The 19254-nt window shown below is 49.6% G+C and overlaps 1 protein-coding gene across 1 annotated transcript; it reads right to left on the bottom strand.

Annotated features, from left to right (window-relative positions):
• Positions 1-10079: 10079 nt before the first annotated feature.
• Ckap4 (cytoskeleton associated protein 4) lies at positions 10080-17878 on the bottom strand. Its single transcript, XM_076919775.1, has 2 exons — positions 17284-17878; positions 10080-12562 (listed from the first exon to the last, which is right to left on the bottom strand). The coding sequence occupies exons 1-2, from the start codon at positions 17686-17688 to the stop codon at positions 11255-11257; spliced, it is 1713 nt and encodes a 570-aa protein (XP_076775890.1). The 5' UTR covers positions 17689-17878; the 3' UTR covers positions 10080-11254.
• Positions 17879-19254: the final 1376 nt, after the last annotated feature.

Genomic DNA, 19254 nt, shown 5'->3' on the forward strand with positions numbered 1-19254 from the left:
TGACAAATGGATATTAGCCATGAAGTAAAGGATGCTACAATCCACACACCCGGAGACGCTAAGTAACAAGGAGAACTCAATAGGGTCTCATGAATTCCACTGAGAAAGGGAAATAGAATAGACATTGTGGCTGGGCAGTGGTGGCACACACCTTTAGTCACAGCACTTGGGAGGCAGAGGCAGGTGGATTTTTGAGTTCGAGGCCAGCCTGGTCTACAGAGTGAGTTCCGGGACAGCCAGGACTACACAGAGAAACCCTGTCTTGAAAAACCAAAAACCAAAAACCAAAAAAAAAAAAAAAAAAAAAAAGACATTGTGGGTGGATGAAGGAGACTGGACAGGTGGAGGGTGGGGATGGAGGAATCAGGTTGGGGAGACAGAGGGAGAGAATACTGGGGGAGACAACTGGAATGGGGGTATCTCTGGAACGAGCTAGAAACCTAGAGCAATGGAAAATCCCAGGAATCTTATGGGGGTGACACTAGAAAAGACCCCTAGCAATGGGGGATAGCCATATCCTGAATGAGGCGTTGCCTACCAATGAAGGGACAATTTCTCTGCCTACAAGATGGAGCAGAAACTGATGGAATAGCCAGTCAATGACTGACTCAGCTTGAGACCCATACCATGAGAGAGCTCACCCCAACACTGTTAATAATATTCTGCTATGCTTGCAGACATGAGCCTGGTGTAACTGTCATCTGAGAGGCTTCACCCAGCAGCCGATGGCAACAGATGCAGAGTCCCACAGCCAAACAGTATGCTTAGCTTGGGGAATCCTGTTTTAGAGGGGAAGGAAGAATTGTAGGAGCCAGAGGGGTCAAGGATACCACAAGAAAACCTACAAAATCAACCAACCTAGGCCCATAGGGCCTCACAGAGACTGAACTGCCAAGCAGAGAGCATGCCAGGAACTGACCTAGTCCCTCTGCACATATGTAACAGTTTTGTAGCTTGGTCTTCATTTGGGACTCCTAATAGCAGAAACAAGGGCTGTCTCTAACTCTATTGCCTGACTTTCAGACCCTTTCCTTCTACTGGGCTGCCTCTTCCAGCGTCCATGGGAGAAGATGTACCTAGTCTTACTGCAACTTGACTAAGGTCTCTCTTTACCACCATGGCCATAATGGACGAAACCTCTGAACCTGTAAGCCAGCCCAAAGTTAAATGTTTTCCTTTATAAAAAGAGTTGTCACGGTGTCTCTGCACAGCAAAGGAAACCCTAACTAAGACGTGTAGTCACTGTCTTCAGTGTATCCACAGTGGGCTTCGTATAGCCACAGAGCACCTGGTTAAGCTCAGCAGGTCACAAAATAAAGCAAAAAGACGTGAAAGGAGGAAAGAGAACAGGAAGAGAAGAGAGGAGAGGGCAGCAGAAACGAGAACGGATTATAGACATGTATGAAACTATTCAAGAACAAGCTTGATGAACGGATTATAGACATGTATGAAACTATTCAAGAACAAGCACAGCCAAACCGGCTAGGTTAAGCCTAAACGGCTGACTTCACTTTCCATCTCTGCCAAGGGACACCCCAAAGCCACCACAGGCTCTGCATCAATCCACTTCTGGAAGAAATTTCCATCTCCAAAGAAAACCACCCCTACTATTACAAACTACAGAGATGAGGAACCACCAGTATGTGGTGTTGGCATCTTTAATGGTGTCTTTGGGATTAAACATGTGCCCCAAGAAAGGCCAGGTCACACCCTCATGCCAAACTCTCAACAATTGAGGTACCTTTGATAACCCTCCTAACTCAAACATGTGGTTCTGGGGGAGCCATTCAAGGTCCCCCACTCTGTTGGGCTCACTTAAAGAAATTTGAGCCCCCATAAATTTCCCAGCCATGCCTACCGCCCGATCTTGTTTCTTATCTCCTTGGAATTCTTGACTGACTTCTCTTTGTTCTCTCCTGTGGGGATTACAGAATCCTCCACTAGAAGAGATCATGAGGAAAATCGGGGCCAAGCTTCGTATCTAACAGGTCGCGAACATTTCCCGCCAGCTGCCCGGCCCCACCCTGTCCTCTGCACCACACTGCCCTCTGCTGGACACACATGGAAACAGCCACTGGGAGGCATTTGATTTGTGGCAGTCTTGCCTAACAAAGACTTCGCAGGGGACTGTAAGTGTTGTCTCCAAGCTGTCTCTTTGCAGACTTCCCTCCCTCCTGTACTCCTTCTTGATTACTGGAGCCCCAGTTTCCCTCTGAAGTATGAGAAGCTAAATGATGCGGAAGCTGGTAAAAAAAAACAAAAACAAAACCATAAAGGCCAGGTTGGGCTGAGGGAGGACCTGCCCTTGCCTGAACTCTTAGCTAGTAGACGCCCACCCCACCCCCACCCCCGCGCCGACCTTGGCAGGAGAAACAACAACGCAACAAGAAAACCCAAAGCACTTTGCTGTACAAAGCTGTGGCATCACAGGCCTTAAAAGAGTCCCGCAAAGCTCAAAGCTTCCATTCCGCAGGGTAACAATTTCCATGTATCCATCTCAGAAACTGCGAGGATCAGAAAAACCTCCAAGTGCCTTCAGGAGCCAGAGACCTAAATGGGTTAAGAGGTCGGTGAGAGTGAGTGGGTGGGAGCTACGGGACTCTAGAGGCCTCAAGTGGGCAGTTTTAAAACTCTAAACACACATCTTGCTGACCTGTGGCTTGCGGGTTGTTTTTACAAGCTTTGTGTTTCCAGCTCCTTACACCGTGGCCAATTGTTAAGCACTATTTACTGGGTCCTTTGTTATGTCCCAAGCAAAGAGATTTAGAAAGTACTTCAAATCTTACTCCAATGCCATGAGGTAAGTAGGTGCTGCAGGCTTCACATCCATTTGTAAGTGGGGAGACCCAGGCACAGAATACAAGAAGTGTTCCTACTGGCAGACAGATTGCTAGGGTTATGGCTGGAGTTTGAACTCAGAACCCAGTTTCTTAACTTCCAATATGGGGTACACAGGGTAAACTTGCAGGCTGGATCCTGGGTGCATTTAGAAGCAGATTTTTATCAGATATAACCCATTCCCCTAGCCCATCCCCTGACCTGTGCAAGGTAATACAAGTGTCCCACCCAGGGTGTGACATTTAACACATTCACAATTTGAGAGGTTATCATTGAAGACTAATATCCCAATTTGGCTTGCCTGATCTAAAAGTCTCTTTGCCTGATCTTCCGGACTAGGTGGATATGCGGAGAAAAAAGCTTCTTAGAGCCAGTGTTCCAAAGATTCATGTGGACAAACCCCTTTATCATTAGGTTCCCAAAGGGAACTAATTAGGGGGGTGTATATGTGCTGTAAAGGTGTTTATGTCACAGAAAATGCACTTGTAGATCTCTTCAAATAGTAGCCTCCGGGCTGTATGTAATGTGGCCTGAGCTGACGCCAGAGTTTAAATCATACCATTCCTGTGATCCCAGAATCAGACACTAGATGGCGCTACATTCTCCTCTGATGCTGAAGCACGTACTTCCTAACAGAAAAAATTCAATAGCTTGAGCAGCCTTAGATTTTGTTTCCTGGAGTAGCCTGTACCACTCCAAGGTAAAGAGACTTCACCCACTTCAGCACATTAAGTAACAGGGTACTGTGTGTCAGTCTCTGGTGAGAACAGCCTTCGTTCAGACAAAAGGCACTCAGCCCCCTAGGGATATGGCCAATCTCTCCCCCTTCTTCTCTCCTCCCCAGCCCTCCTCTATCCTCCCCAAACCTTCAACCTCTCCTCTCCAGCCCTCCAGCCCTCTTCCTCAATCCCCCTGATACCCTCAGGAAGCTCCCCAAGAATCAGGGCAGGCTACAAAGTCAAGAAGAGTTGGGGCTGGGAAAAACAGTGGATGTCCTCTCTCTCTCTCTCTCTCTCTCTCTCTCTCTCTCTCTCTCTCTCTCTCTCTCTCTCTCTCTCTCTCTCTCTCTCTCTCTCTCTCTGATGGAAGTCCAGAAAGGATTCAAGTTATCCAGAGCCGCACGGCCTGGCAGACCAGCACCCCCATCCAGTGTCCTCCATCCTGGCCTTATAATTCTACCTTGGAACTCCCCTCCCCATGAGAGCCAACCAAGAAAATGAGAGGTTGGAAAGCTCTAAATATCAGTGTTTCTAAGACTGACTCCATGAGAGCACACGTCCTAAGACAGGGGAAGCTGCACCCGGTGTGCAACCATCAATTTCCACAGAACATGACCAAGAACCCCAGCACAGGTGGCTCTGCCTTCACCACAGGCTCATTGCCCAATGGGTCTTGCTCAGGGTGTCAGGAACCAACATGCTCGCCTTGCACAGCCCAGAGGAAGCACCACACCCTTTGCATCTGCTCTGATCCTTCGCTTGCTACCAGGCATTTTCAATCTTTACTTAGTTTGGCACTAGGCCAAAACAAATAACCAGGGAGGAGGAACAAGACCCAATCTCCTGAACCAGTTAGTTCAGGCAATTTGGGTGAACAACTTCCTCTCTCTGAGGCTGTCTCCCCATCTAGAAAAACATGGGGGATTTAAATTTGAGCCCTTTTAATCTTAAATGTAAGAGGCCTGTGCATGGTCTATCCATATCAGAATTATTCAAATTGATTTATCATGATTACAGCCCCTCAGGGTTAGCCTGGTGTAAGTAGGTTATCATGGGCTCTGACCTACACTACTGTACATATTACATGTGTGTTTTCTCTCTGTGTTTCTTGTCCTTTAAAAAGGCGACTATAGAGCCAGTTTTCTTGACAAGCAGCTGTAACTGCTGTAATCCTAGTATCAGTCTGAGGCAGGAGACTATTGTTAGTTCAAGACCAGGCTGAGGCTTCATATTAAGATCCTGCAAAACACACACACACACACACACACACACACACACACACCCTTTAACTGGGAAATTTTCCTTACATACAAAAAGGATCATGGAGGTAATTACAGGCTGGAGAGACAGCTCAGATGTTAGATCACTGCTGCTCTTGCAGAGGACCCGGGTTCCACTGCCAGCACCCATGGTGGACAGGTCACAACCAGCCATAACTCCAACTCCAGGGACTCTGACACCTTATTCTGACCTCTGAAGGCACCTGGACATGTGTCATGGGCACACAGACACACATACACACACAGAGATCTAAGTAAATATAAGTGTTCTTTGTTCAGCATGGCATAGTTAGACATTGATGTATGTGCTAACTGAACAGTATGTGAGTAACACTTTGTTTTCAATCTTCCATTTTTAAAATACAACATTAAGGGGGGATCTTGGTTTGCCACTTACTATGACCAGGAGGTGTTTACTTAACCTCTTTGGAGCCGTCATCTATCAAAAATGGGGGTTGCTAAACATAGCACCTCCCTCTGTGGCTCTTGTAAAACCTTTAGAAGAATGACTGTGCATAGTCAGTACTCAGGGAGTGTTAGTTACTTGGTACTCCTCCTGAACCAAGCATTGAGACTCCTCTGCAGATACAGAGAGATGGAGGGTGCCATTCAGCAAGAAAGCGGCCACACAAGCCATTGTAACACGCGGGGTGGGGTGGGGAAGAGGCTTTCGGACCAGCATCTCCTCCCACACCTGATCCTGTCCCCCTTTTCCCATCCCCCTCCCTCTTTCTCCCAGGAACCTCCGTCTCTCTACCTCCCATGATTATTTTGTTCCCCCTTCTAAGTAGGATTGAAGCACCCACACTTTGGTCTTCCTTCTTGAGCTTCATATGGTCTGTGAGTTGTATTGTGAGTATTCCATGCTTTGGGGCTAATATCCACTTATCAGTGAGTACATACTATGTGTGTTCTTTTGTGATTGGGTTACCTCACTCAGGATATTTTCTAGTCCCATCCATTTGCCTGGGAATTTCATGAAGTCATTGTTTTTAATAGCTGAGTAGTACTCCATTGTGTAAATGTGCCATATTTTCTGTATCCTTTCCTCTGTTGAAGGGCATCTGGGTTCTTTCTAGCTTCTGGCTATTATAAATAAGGCTGCTATGAACATAGTGGAGCATGTGTCCTTGTTATATGTTGGAGCATCTTTTGGGTATATGCCCAGGAGTGGTATAGCTAAGTCCTCGGGTATTAGGGGAAAGACTTAAGGAGCTGAAGAGGACTGCAACCCCATGGGAAGAACAACAATATCAACCAACCAGATCTGTGCCCCCCAGGAGCTCCCAGGGACTAAACCACCAACAGAACAATACCCATGGAGGGAACCATGGCTCCAGCTGTTTATGTAACAGAGGATGGCCTTATCTGGCATCAATAGGAGGGGAGGCCCTAGGTCCTGTGGAGATGCCCGACTAGGGGAATGCTAGGGTGATGAGGCAGTAGTGGGTGGGTGGATCCCTCATAGAAGCAGGGGGAGGGGGAGGGAGTAGGGGGGTTGAGGAGGGTAAACTGGGAAAGAAGATAACATTTGAAATGTAAATAAATATAATAACCAATTAAAAAAAAAACTCACCCCTATCACATACAGACCCTACAAGACCAGAATCTCCAAAAGAAGAGTCTAGCAACCAAAATGTGTGTGAGGGCATGTGCGTGTGTTTACACGTATAAGCAGGTACATGTGTGCATGTGCGAGAGGCTAGAAGTTGATGCCCAGCATCCTCAATTCCTCTCACCTTATTTTTTGAGACAGGGTCTCACATAAACCTGGAGCTCAACAATTCAGTTAGTAGTCTGATTGGCTAGTGAGCTTCAGAGACAGGCATGCTGCCACGCCCAGTTTTTGTTTTGTTTGTTTTGTTTTGTTTTATGCGGGTGCTGGGGGATCCAGATGCTCACGCATGGTCAGCAAGCTGTTTACTGACTGAGCCACCTCTCCGGCTCTGTCATCTGTGTTAACATGGTTTCCTGGTGACACTAATTCATGTTTATAGTGGGAGAGCCACTGGTCTGAGCTGTGTTATCTTTTGCAGATGAAGAAAATGAGATCCAGAGAAAATAAAAGATGGACTTGGCAGGAGTCACTGTCCCGGTGTCGTGGCAGCAGGACCAGATCCAGACATCTGAAGAAGATGCTAGACAGCTGGGACCAAACTGAGACCCCACCGGGGGCTGGTGCTTCTGCAGCAGAGGAAGCTTTAACAAGTGTACCACAGAGAGGAAATCTGCCAAGTTCCCCCAAGACATCAGTCTCCTGGGTTGCCACTCCAGAATGGCATAGACCTCACAGGAAGTCACTGGGACAGCCCATTTTCTATGTCTCAAGGGGCTTTTACCCACTGCAGTACTCCTATGTGAGTTAAAGCCCGATGAGAAAAGAGATTAAATTAGCAATTTGATGAGGGAAATTGAAATACAAATTGTTCCCTAAAAAGATGTTTGATGACTAAACCACTGCTTGCGACCCCTAAGTGGTTTTTTTCCAGGTATCCTTACCATTAACATCCCCCGTGTTACGGTGCTCTTCCATCTCTGATACCCCTTTGCACACGCCTTTCCTTCACATCTCTCTGACAATTTGTTTCCTTAATTCAATAGTAAATATGGGTGAGTCACTCAGAAAACAGGCTGCTTGACTGGGCTCCAGACTGGGTGTCCCTGTGGGCGCAACATGAATGTCAGCTGACAATCCTCTCCGGTTGTCAGGGATGGCCATTTTCTTAGTCCTGCCTCTCTTCACCCCCACCCTAACCTATGCATTTAGCATGCACTGTGACTTGGCTCTGGAACCTCTCCAGAGCAACTCTCCTTCGGGCTCCTTGTCTGAACCTTCAGAAAACCACGTGGAGTTTGCTGGATCCTTTTCCAAGGCTTCCTGCTTGCCTTGCTCTTGTCCAATCCGGGAGGGGGGGAAGGAGGGGAGGAAGGTGTGGCTTACAATTCAGTGTTCTAACTCCTTATCCTGCCTAAAATCCTTTGGTTCCCATAGAAAGTAAGATTTAGATTCACAGAAGCCTCCAGGGCTTGGTCACAGACAAAATCCTCCAGCTTCGGCCCCACTCCACAGCACCTCCTAAAGGCAAGATAGGAGAAAAGCAAGACGAGGGTAAGTGGTCCTCCTCTGTTCCTGCATGAGGATTGCGCTCAACTTCTCCACTGTCTTGGTGACTCTGAAACCCAGGATCTGTCACCTGCTGACTGTAGACATGCACCCCTGTCGATGTCACCTCCTTATATAGTTACCTGCTTAAATGGCACACACACACAGGTCTAGACATGTTTAAATATTATTTTCCCCATTCTCCACCACCAGAATCTGACTCTGTAGCCAGACTGGCTTGAAACTGGTGGCTGTCCCCTCTGTGTCTTCAAAGTGTTGGGATTTACAGTCACATGCCATTATGATCGTCTTATTTCAACCTTGTTATTTCTGGTTGGGTTGTGCATGTATAGACTCTGGAGTATGTGCCAGATGTCTTACTAAGCTGACCCTGTCTGCCTATAATACCACTCAACTCTCACAACTGTCATGTGAGAGGAAGACCATACCACCATCAGCTCTCCATTGACACCAGCATGTGGACAGCATCCTCACCTGCGGGCTCAGAGTCCTGCCTTCATTTCACTGTGGTCTCTTATCTATTCCAGTCCAGTCTAGTCTAGTCTAGTCTAGTCCATTCTTCTAATCTATTCCATTGCTGGATCTGCAGCTTAATCTGTAACTTCAGCATCCCACTGCTACACTTATTCAAAGGATGAACTAACTTGACATGTCTGAAGATTCCCACCACTCCTCACTGGGCTTTGTAAACCTCTCCCAACTGTCTCTACTACAATCCCAGCAGAACTGGCCACTACACCTCCACCAACACTGTCTTTTCTAGGTGTAGCAACTGCAGTTCCTCGTGAAACCAGTTTAGGTAATTACCTCAGCTGGGCAGTAGGACCTAGGATCACAATCCTATCCCAGGCTTTACTTCACTGATGTTTAGAACAATGTCTGATGGTGGGACCAATAAGTGTTGAATGAATGAATGACCAGCCAGCTAGAACGCAGGTATAAATGACACAGACACCAGTATTCTGGCTCCCTCTATTCCATGAGTTGAAGGCCACTTCCCTGCTTCTGAAGGTTCTGAAGCAGGCCAGTGGAGACCTGCACTGCCCAGATGGCAGAGAAGGACACAGTCGAGTGGGTGTTGATGTTTGAACTTATTGTCTATTGTAATGTTAAGTGTGGGTCCCCAAGACTTGGAGTCTGCACGTAGACTCAAGTGACCTTACCCCTAAGTTATTTTTGATTGGTAAATAAAGATGTTAATAGCCAATAGCTAGGCAGAAGAGACATGGGTGGGGCTTAGGTTTTTTGGGTTGGGGGCGAGAGAAAGAAGGAGGTGAAGAAAAAGAAGCCACCATGGGTAGGTGAGTCATGGAAACATGGCCCTGAGGGCTGGGCAATTGGAGTTAAGAGCATCCAGATAAAACACAGTAAGTAGTAAGAGGAAAGTGGATATCAGTAGTGAGGAAGACAGACATCTGCCCAGCTCTTGTGCTGTTTAAGGCTTATTGTAATATAAAGGTTGTGTGTGTGTTTTATCTGGGAACTAAATGGTCAAAGGTGGGGTGGAAACCCCGGGTCGGGATTAAAAATTTCTACAAGTGAGTTCAAGTCTCATATCATGATTCCTGATCCATCCTTCTCAGCCCGCTGCCCATCTGGAACGGGCAATGGCGCTTGCACAGTGCTCCGTCCAGGCCAGCATACAGGTACAAAATAAGCAGTTTTTGTTTCACTGGGTGGTGGATGGGAACCCAGGGATGCACAGGAAATGCCCAGGTAGGAAGTTCTCGAGACAGTAGTGCACCCTCACCACAAGCTAGAACCTGGCAGGGACTCTTTCAAAGGCTGCTGCCAGTCTCTTAGATCCTCCCCCAAATCCCTGAGGAAGATCCTGCTGGGCAGTCAGGCTGAGATCTTAAGCATCTACTAGGAATAACAGATCCAGTCATAAACCAACACAAGCACCTGCCTGCAGGAGTGGAGCCTGAAAACCTGAGTTAGATCTCTCTGCTCAGCAGCCGTCACACATACTACCCCTCGCCCCAGAGAAGAAAATAATTTTAAAAAAATTGTGCCTTGTAAAAAAAAGTCGTGAAATGGAAAAGTTACCAATTTTCTAATCCCGAACACTTTATGCTGATAGAACCCATCATCACTAAGTTCTCAGAATCCACTGACTGAAGGTCATACCAAAGCTCAAGTGTTTATTAAGAATTAAAAATACTGTAAATAAGCCATACAGTTCATTTCACAGTAAACTAGCAAACATTGTTTTTCTTTTCAACCTTTTCTGTTTTTTTTTTTTTTTTTTTTCTGTTTGGGGGTAGGAGGAGGGGAGGTAGGAAGGGCAAGGCAGCCATTAAAGACAATACATCTCAAAGGGCAAGGGTATGTGGAGAACAATTACAGAAACACGTGATCCTCACTGAGGGACCAGGCCAGGTGACAGGAGACCTCGCCAGTGATACTGTGACAAAACAAAAAGACCTGGTCTACATCTCCCAGGGAGATGCCCGAATCCTTTGTGGAAAATACAGCTCTCACATCAGAACCCAAAGAACACCCCCTATAGGATTCCAAACTGACTTGGTGATCCCCTCCTAGTCTGGTGACGCAGGTGGGTCCCCAGGAACAGAAGGGCAATGGGCCTCAAGGTGCATGTTTTCACCTTTGGGGCCTACTGAATTTGCATAGTTAGCTTTTGACTAGATTAGGGAATAAAGAGAGAGACCACGCCTCTGAAAGTGACCCTCAGGCAGGTTGGGGGAGGGTCCTCTTTCGCCCATTCAGAGCTGACTTCTAGGAGTTTTTATCAGTTCTAAATGGAAGACAGGTAAGAGACAGCTCATAAAAACCCTGGCCAGGAGTATAAAAAAATACAATAAAATTAATTTTCCTTAAAGACAATTAAGAAAAAAAAAGTGCCCCCCCACCTGTCTTTTGTTGTTTTCCTATTTTACTATAAATCTGTCAGCCTGACAGGATATATATATATATATATATATTTTTTTTAGGTTAATCTGCTTCCTGATAATCCCCAGTTAAAAGCCACTGGCATCCTTCTAACAGGAGATACATCCTCTTCTGCACAGGGCTGGCTGGGCCTTCAGGAAGCCAAATCAAAAGCAGAAACAGGACTTATGAAACCAAAGGTGTGTGGTAATAACTGCAAATAAATTAACTGGGCACGGAACACCAGGGTGGTGTTCAGCGGTGTCTGCTGCTTTCCCTGGAGTGGGGGAGGGGCCAGAAGGTGGTGGTAGGGCACCTGGGAGAAAACATGGGGTTTTTTTGTTTTGTTTTGTTTTGTTGGGTTTTGGTCATAAGAAACTGTGCCCACACGCACAGTTCATTTAGATCTTTTCATGGATCTTCTCCACTTTGACAAACAACCTATCCAGATCACTCCGCAGGTCGTCCAGCAGGCCCTTGGCTGACTCTAAGTTATTCTCGTTTGTTTCGATTTTGACGGAGTAGGCAACCAGACTGTCCACGGCAGTCCTGAGCATCTTCAAGTCTGACTCCACTTGGCTCACTGAGGATTTCAGGTTGTCTAGAGAGGAGAGTCTGTCCAGGAAGTCCTGAGGAGGCAAGCCCGTGGCCTGGGCTTGGTCCGAGCTGAGTAGTGAGTGCACTTGTTCCTGCAATGACTCCACGGTACCGGGTAGCTCACCCAGGCTTTGCCTCAGCTCCTTCAAGTCGCTGGACATCGTCAGCTGGGTCTCCCCCAGGCTCCTGACTGTGCTGGCCAGGTCAGATGAGGAGGCCCGGCTTTCCACGTGCTCCTGTAGCATAGCCAGGCGTTGCTCATACTCCTGGCTCTTGGACAGGAGCGACTCTAGGCTCTCAGTGTGTCGTGCAGAAGCCACCTGCATAGAGTAGACTCCGTCTTCTACATACTGGAGCCTGGCCCCTAGGCCCTCCACCTGCTGCTGCAGCTCATCTAAGGCTTGAGAGTCTTTGAAGACGACGGCCTCTTCTGACCCAGGGGCCCCCGCCTTCAGCTGCTGCAGCTCTTCCTCCAGTCTGCGGATGTCCTCTGGAAGGCGAGAGGAGGACTCCTCGGACTGCAGAAGCTTCTCTGTGAGGGCCTGCAGAGCCAGGCGCTCTGAGTCGGCCGCCTGCTTAAATGCCTGTTGCTCCTGCTTGAGGCTCACCAGCTCCCGGACCTCTGTGTAGACATCGGACTCCATGGTCTGAAGGGAGCTCTTCAGGGCCTCAATGTCCTTCTCCTTAGACTTCATGGAGGCCTGGACCTCCTTCACGGCTTCCTTCAGAACTTTCATGTCCTGACTGCGATCCCCCTTAGAGTCTTCCAAGGAGGCGACCTTCATCTTGACCTCGTTGATCTCCTTCTGGCTCCTCTTCTGAACGTCAGTGAAGATGGCGATGTTGTCATTGATGGACTTAGTGAGCTCTGTCAGGCGCTCCTCCACCGTGTTCTCCAGAGACGTGAAGTCCCGCTCTCGGGCATCCTTCACCACATGGATCCCGTCCGACAGATCTTTGAGAATCTCATTCTGCAACTTCTGTAGAACTTCGCTGATGCGGGTGATCTCACTCTCCCCTTCCTTCACGGCTTTCTCTGTGAGATCCTGTTTATGCTGGGAGCTTCTCAGGATGGACTCGAAGGTCCCAAATGTGGCTTGCAGAGATTGTACCTACGGCCAAAATCCAGATGTTAGCCACTGAGAACAAACAGCTGTGTTTGTTTATGCTACTTTCTGCATTGTCTGTCCCAGGACCCTTCAGATCAGCACTCTCCTTCCAAAGGTAGTCATGTGGTGCTTGCGACCACCAACTGCAGGGCCCCTCCAGGTACTCCAGAGTCAGCTCATTGCCCACACCCAGCTAGTCAGCATGGTCCGTCTGCATTTGTTGACCCTCATCTCTCAGCCAAAGCCACGAGCCATGAATGGACAAGTGCCAGGCAGGCTGGCGGGGTGGCCAACACCTTTTCCCACTGAGATTGCTGACTACAGGGTGAAGGAGACCTGGAGCTGCTCAGACCAGCATATGACCAACACTCATTCATCAACCAAGACAGCACACAGGGAGACAGAGCTGAGACAGGCAAGATCACATTCTGAAGATGAAACGCAATCCTTGAATACAGCTGCATCTGAGGGAGTCTACTCTTGAACTGTTGGGCCAATCAGAGTCCCTCCCTCCCTCCCTCCCTCCCTCCCTCCCTCCCTCCCTCCCTCCCTCCCTCTGCTATTTTGGTCTGGCTTTCTAGTGCTTGCAGCCGAGCATCACAAACTTCCTTAGGGAAGAGCCTGAGACACATGGAGACACTGCGCACAAAGCTCAGGAAGCAAGTGGAGGTCTGTATCTGTCACTTCCAGGTGTGTGGTCTCTGCAAGCCACTGTCCCTCCTGGACTTCAGTGTCCTCCAGCAGTGGGCCAGGTGACTTCTTGGGACACTATGGCCTTTGAGAACACACTGTGACTTTCTTTGCTGCTACCCATTCATTCGGCATAAACGCCACTCTTAAAGAGGCTCAGCACAGCAGCTCCATCGAGCTGGGCTGACACACTGACCCAGAGGCCCTGTTGATCAGGAACCTAGGCCTTGTCTGGATATGACACCTGTAACATCTGATGACCAAATAATAATAATAACAACAACAAAATTAAGAAAAAAAAGTGTAGGAATCCCAGCAGTGTAGCCTTCATCCTGTAAGTCCCTAGCTTCAACTACCTAATTCTGGAATATGTAAGAGAGACCCGCTATGACACCATGAGGTTATTACCAGCTAAAGCCAGTGTGGAGCGCTCTGTGGGATAAATGATGTCATTAACAGTCAACAATTAAACATATTTCAAAAAGGGAGGAAGACAGCCATTCTAGATTAAACTAAGTTTAAGAGTTTTCAGGGGGTGGAGAGATGCTGAGGTGGTTAAGAGAGATGACTGCTCTTCCAGAAGTCCCAGGAATCACATGGCTGTTCACAAGGTCTGTGACGCCGTTCCTTAGGGTCTGCGGTCCTCCTTTGGCTTCCTCAGGTACCAAGTATGTATAATACATACATGCAGGCACAACACCCAAATACGTAAAATAAAAATAAATCTTTGGGGGGGGGCTCTCCATTTAAAAACAGAACAAGAGTATGAAATAGGCTTCTTGCCTGGCATTCACAAGATCCCAGGTTCGAGCCCTAAGCACTTAATAAATCGGGGCTGGTGGCATATTCCTGTAACCTCAGCACTCAGGAGGGAGAAGTAGAAAGATCAGAAGTTCAAGGTCATTTGAGGCTACACAGTGAGTCTGAGGCTAGCCTGGGCAACACAGAAGACTATCTTCAAGAAAACAAACAAACAAACAAACCAAGAAAACAACAGATTAAACAACAAGGCTCTGATGCCAGACTTGGTAGTCAAATCTTAGCTCAATGCTCCACTGCTGTTTGGTCCAGGACGAGTTACATACTGTCTGTGTCTTGGTTTCCTCAGCTACAAGGTGTGACAAAAATAGTGCCTGACTCACTGATAGTCACCATCACCGTGAGAACTGAATGAGTCTAAACAAATATAGTGCTTAACTGTGCCTAACTCTCAATGGCCACTCAGCACACAGCAGCTACCGCCTTCATCAGCACTGAGCCTCGTCCTAAGGTCCTCAGAGGACCGGGATTCTTAGCAGCATCTTCCACTCAATGCCAAAGGAGAAACTGAGAGCGGGGATGCAGACAGGATACCCTGACTGCAGCGCACGACCACCAAATGCTCTGGGAACTTAAAATCATATTCACTTCCCAAGTCCCAGGTTAGATTAGAATGGGGTTCTCAAGGCCTCCCGAAAGTAGACAATTTCCCTCCCCAGCCAAATACAACCTAAGCCATAAAAGAATCCGCTGAGAGGGCACTAGGGAGAGGCGACCTCTAAAACTGGGTTAGTAAATCACAATGCCTTCCTGTTCTAAGAACAGCACTTAAAATAGAAGCATGAGGGTGAGCCCAGCACCTGCGACACGGCAGGCTACTGCCAGCGTTTTCTCAATGGACTGAAGAATGAAGGAATTCAGAGCAGTGCTGATAACGCCTGGCCAGGCCAGGCTCCTGTTTAGTCCCAGGCAGGCTCTTTACAAATGGCTAGGGAGTAAATCAGATCAGAAACTATCACCAACCCCAAAGGAACCCAGAGTCTCCCCTTCTGAGGGCAGCGGAGGTTGTCCATCTTCATGTACAAAGAGCTCATGACAACGAATATGCACTGGATGGATGTCTGTCCTTCTGGTATGTGGGGGATGTCTGCTGTGTGGTACGTGAACGCCAGCGATGGAGTAATGGCTGCAACTCCGTCTCTGCCTTCCTGGAGCCTTGCTGGGGTAACAGTGGACAGGCCGATGCTCCTACTAATGGCTGACAGTCAATGGCTGTCACACACATACTCTCGAAAGCCAGACACTGACTGCTCTCCACGCTTGTTTGTTTGACACAAGGTCTCTTACTGGAGCTGGAGCATGCCAATTTGGCTAGACCAGCTGACTAGCAAACTCCAGAGATAGCTCCTGTCTGTGCCTCCCCAACACTGGGGTTTCAAGTGCGGACTACCAGGCCCAGCTTTTACACAAGCTTGAGAAATTTGAACTCGTGTTCTAATGTTGTCATAGGAAGTACTTTACCGACTGGGCTATCCCCGTCTACCCCCAATGCCCTCAACCCCAATTCTTACTCATCTTGACGGTACCTTCCTCTAGCCTGGAGAATGAGAAACAGGCTCAAAGAGGAAAGTGATTTGCATGCAGCTGTGTCAGGGATGGGTAAAACCAAGAGAGAGACCGAAAGGCAACATAGGAAATAACACCCAAGCTCTTCAACCTGGATCCATCCACTTTGGGCCTCAGATTCCAACTTCCCCTGTAGTTCCTGCATGTCATTCTGTCACTGGAAGGCTGGGTACCTTCTGTCCTTCAGGCATGTTCGAGATTGTCCCCTTGCCTGTATGGGGACATTCCTTCTCCTGATAGTTCTAAAGGCTAGCTAGCCCTGGGAAATTGCACAAGCCCTTTCTTCCCAAAGTGTGCCTAAGTTACCCACCCCTGATACCTACTTAGGGTGCTTCACAAGCTTGACTTGTGCCTTTTTCTCCTCCATAGTCTCCACAGGGCCCACACACAGCCATACAACTATTAGACTTCAATAAATATTATGACTGATTAGCATGTGAGTGGCTGGAAAAGAGGAACCGGGCTGGAGATTAGCCTCCGGCAGGGTGTCTATGCTCTCAGGATGGTCTGACATTCAGCAGGCAGAGCAGAATCGCCTACTTAATTCTCCCAGATAAGTCACCTCCCTTGGCCTACACCACTTCACAGGCTGACTCACTTCAGTTGCTCTCCCAGCCTTGAGAGGAAATTCCTAGTGCTGCACACTCAACAAAAAGTAGAGACTTGGCAGGGCAAGTGGCATGCTGGGAAAAGGAGGCCGTGGTTCCGGTCTCAGAAGTGGCGGGATTTTTTGTTTCCGTCCAGCAACTGAGTTTCATTGAGCAAGGATGTGGGTGGATGATGGAGAAGGCACGGGAGGTAAGGGGGCGACATTTCGGATGGAAGGGTGGAAACTGAGCCGTTTGCCTTGAGAGCTGCGTTCCGTCATCATGAATGGCCCAGACTTTCTTATACAATCTGCAACTCAAGCCAGCTGCGATCTGTGTCAACTCACTTTGTGTCTCTAAACCTCAATATTCTGGTCTGGAAAATGGAATCAAATCCGTCAGCCCTCTTTTCCTCCTTCTAGTTAACTCTTCGGGTTAGAAAATAAAATACACTGTCTTCACACCACGTACATGTGACCTAATACCTTTGGCCTTGTGTTTCCCCTAAAGCTGGAGCAGACTACTTCAAAGGCCCACATGGGCTCGTTGGTCCAGTTAAGGACAAGGGACCTAAAGATAGACACCATTTCATCTGAACTTAGCAAATGACTAAGCTCACTAGCTTTTCCTTCCCCCCAAAGCTCTGGGTCTATTAAAAACTGGCTCAGATGACTCCTAACTGGCACAGCCAAGGTGAAGTCTTGACCAGAGGCTTCCAGGGATGCGCTGATTTCCCTTCCAGCCTCCTTTTGGGGCAACTCTGCCCACTCAGCGGTTCCTAATACAAAAAGAATGGACTACGTAGAGCCTGCCGGCTTCCTTACAGGTCACCGCTAATGTCCTGTGACAGGCCCTTGGCCCATCCTTCCCCAATGGTCTGGCCATCCTGAGAGTCTGCTCCATCCTTCTCCGAGACCATTAACAAAGTGGGTCTGGGACCGCCCTGGCGACTAGGGAGCTGGGGTCCCAGCTCTTGCCACAAGGGCCTGGGCAGGAAAGGACCAGGGCCCTTCAAGGAGGGCAGGAGTGGAGTTCCGACCCCGCCAAAGCTAGAGTACCCACCTTCTGCTCGACGCCCTGCAAGCCCTGGCCCAGCTCGTCCCTCTGACGGGAGAAGTCCTGGTGGCCACGCCGGACCTGCTGGACCTCCTCCAGGACGTGATGGACATACCAGCCCGAGAAGGCGGCCGCCGCCACCAGGGAGAGGTAGAAGAGAAAGTTGAGCAGCCGGCCAAGCCTGCGCGAGCAGGACGCGGAGGACGCGGCGGCGGTGGCGGAGGACCTGCCGCGGTGGCCGCCCCGGTGCGCCTGGTTCTGCGGGTGCTGCGGCGGGTGCGGCGCGGGCGGCTGCGGCTGCGGCGGCTTCTTCGCCACGTCATCCGCGCCGCCCGACGGGTGGGCGCCCTTGTCCGAGGGGCTCGCGGCGCCGTGGCCGCCCTTGGAGCCCCTTTGTTTGGCCGAGGGCATGGCGGCTGCGCGGCGGGATGGGCGAACGGGGCGCGCGGCCCGGGACGCTGGCTCCGGCTCCCACGGGGACTGCGCGGGCGGCACGCGGGCTCGGCGGCGTCGGAGCGGCCGAGAACGTGGGGCGACGAAAAAGGAGGCCGGCCGCGGAAGGAGGAGGGGGCCTGGCTCCGCCGCCGCCGCCGCGGCGCCGACCCCGCCTCCCGGGAAGGGAGGCCGAGCCCAGCCCGAGCGCCTGCCACGCAAGCCGGCCGCCGCCCCTCCTCCCTTCGCCGCGACCCCGCGGAGGGCGGGCGGGGCCCGGCGGGGCGAGGCTGGGCGCGGCTGCTGGGATGGCCGAGCCTCCCAGGGCCCGAGCTACCTTCGAGGGGAGTCAGCGGGATGGGGGTGCCCTTGAGCACTGTGCTGAGCGCGATCCCCACCTGGGCGGAGGGGGAGCACAAGGGGGCGCGGAAAGCTCGGCTCTGGAAGGTGGGGACAGGACCCGGACTGAACGCCCTCCTTGCCCACTGCTTTCCCGGGAACACCCCTCCTCTAAGGCCGCCCTGCAGCCGGGCCAGGCCTTGTCTCTTCCCGAGGATTTTTAGGCTCGAAGGACTCTGCACCCAAGCACTTTGGGTATGAGCTAAGACTTGTCCTAGGGAACTGAGTTACTGCCCTCTTTGCCTAGCCAGTAGGCTGTATGCAACACTCCCAACCCCCTCGGTTCTCTTTCCTTTGGGGGTATCTATCATAAAGTCTCTCCACAGCTCCAGTTCCTGGCAGGCTCTGGGTTGAGTGTAGGGAAGTCACCAGCACCCCCACACTTAGAGGGACACATGTCGAGGTTGTCACTTCCACGTTTGTGAAAAAAGATATAACAATGCCAGGCTCTGTGCTTATCAGTTTGTATGGGCTCTGAAACCCTCGCAAAAAAAGCCTTGAAAGGTTGGGGTTATATTTGCCCGTTTAATAGGAAACACAGGCTGAGCCTCGGCCCCAGCAGAATGCCTCAAGGTCACACACAGCCGTGTTTTGAACCTTCTGCTGATGCTTCTGAAGCCAGCGGTGGGTCTTCACTTAGGACTGGGAGGGAAATTAGGACCTACTATCAGCTCAGATTCATTGGTAGTAGCGATCTGGGCCTTTTCCCCTGCACCTGGCTCCTGCAGTCCTAGTGTGTGCCTGGCAGAAGTAGGGACACTATTTCTTCTGTCTGTAACTTCCTTCCAATCTTCTTAGAAGGGGAAAAAAAAAATAGAAACAAAACTGAAGTCTTTCCCATGTTCAAATACCACCACTTCCATACTGTGGCTGTCACATGCCTGATACCCCTCTTGAGATAAGTATTTGCAAGGAGACACTCTACGTGCAACTTTACAAGGGCAAAACTTTGCTGACAGCCCACTGTGTGCCAGAGAGATGTCTGTCCACTGCTAGAGGCACCTTCCTTAAGGACAACCTCGTTGCTTCTCATTTTTTTTTCGTAGCTCACCTTTAAAATCTGAATGGACACATACGTGCCCGTGATCACAGAATCTGCTTTACAGGGCCGGGTGTGTGTGTGTGTGTGTGTGTGTGTGTGTGTGT

Source organism: Arvicanthis niloticus, chromosome 22 (assembly GCF_011762505.2).
Source record: "Arvicanthis niloticus isolate mArvNil1 chromosome 22, mArvNil1.pat.X, whole genome shotgun sequence".
NCBI classification, from domain to species: domain Eukaryota; kingdom Metazoa; phylum Chordata; class Mammalia; order Rodentia; family Muridae; genus Arvicanthis; species Arvicanthis niloticus.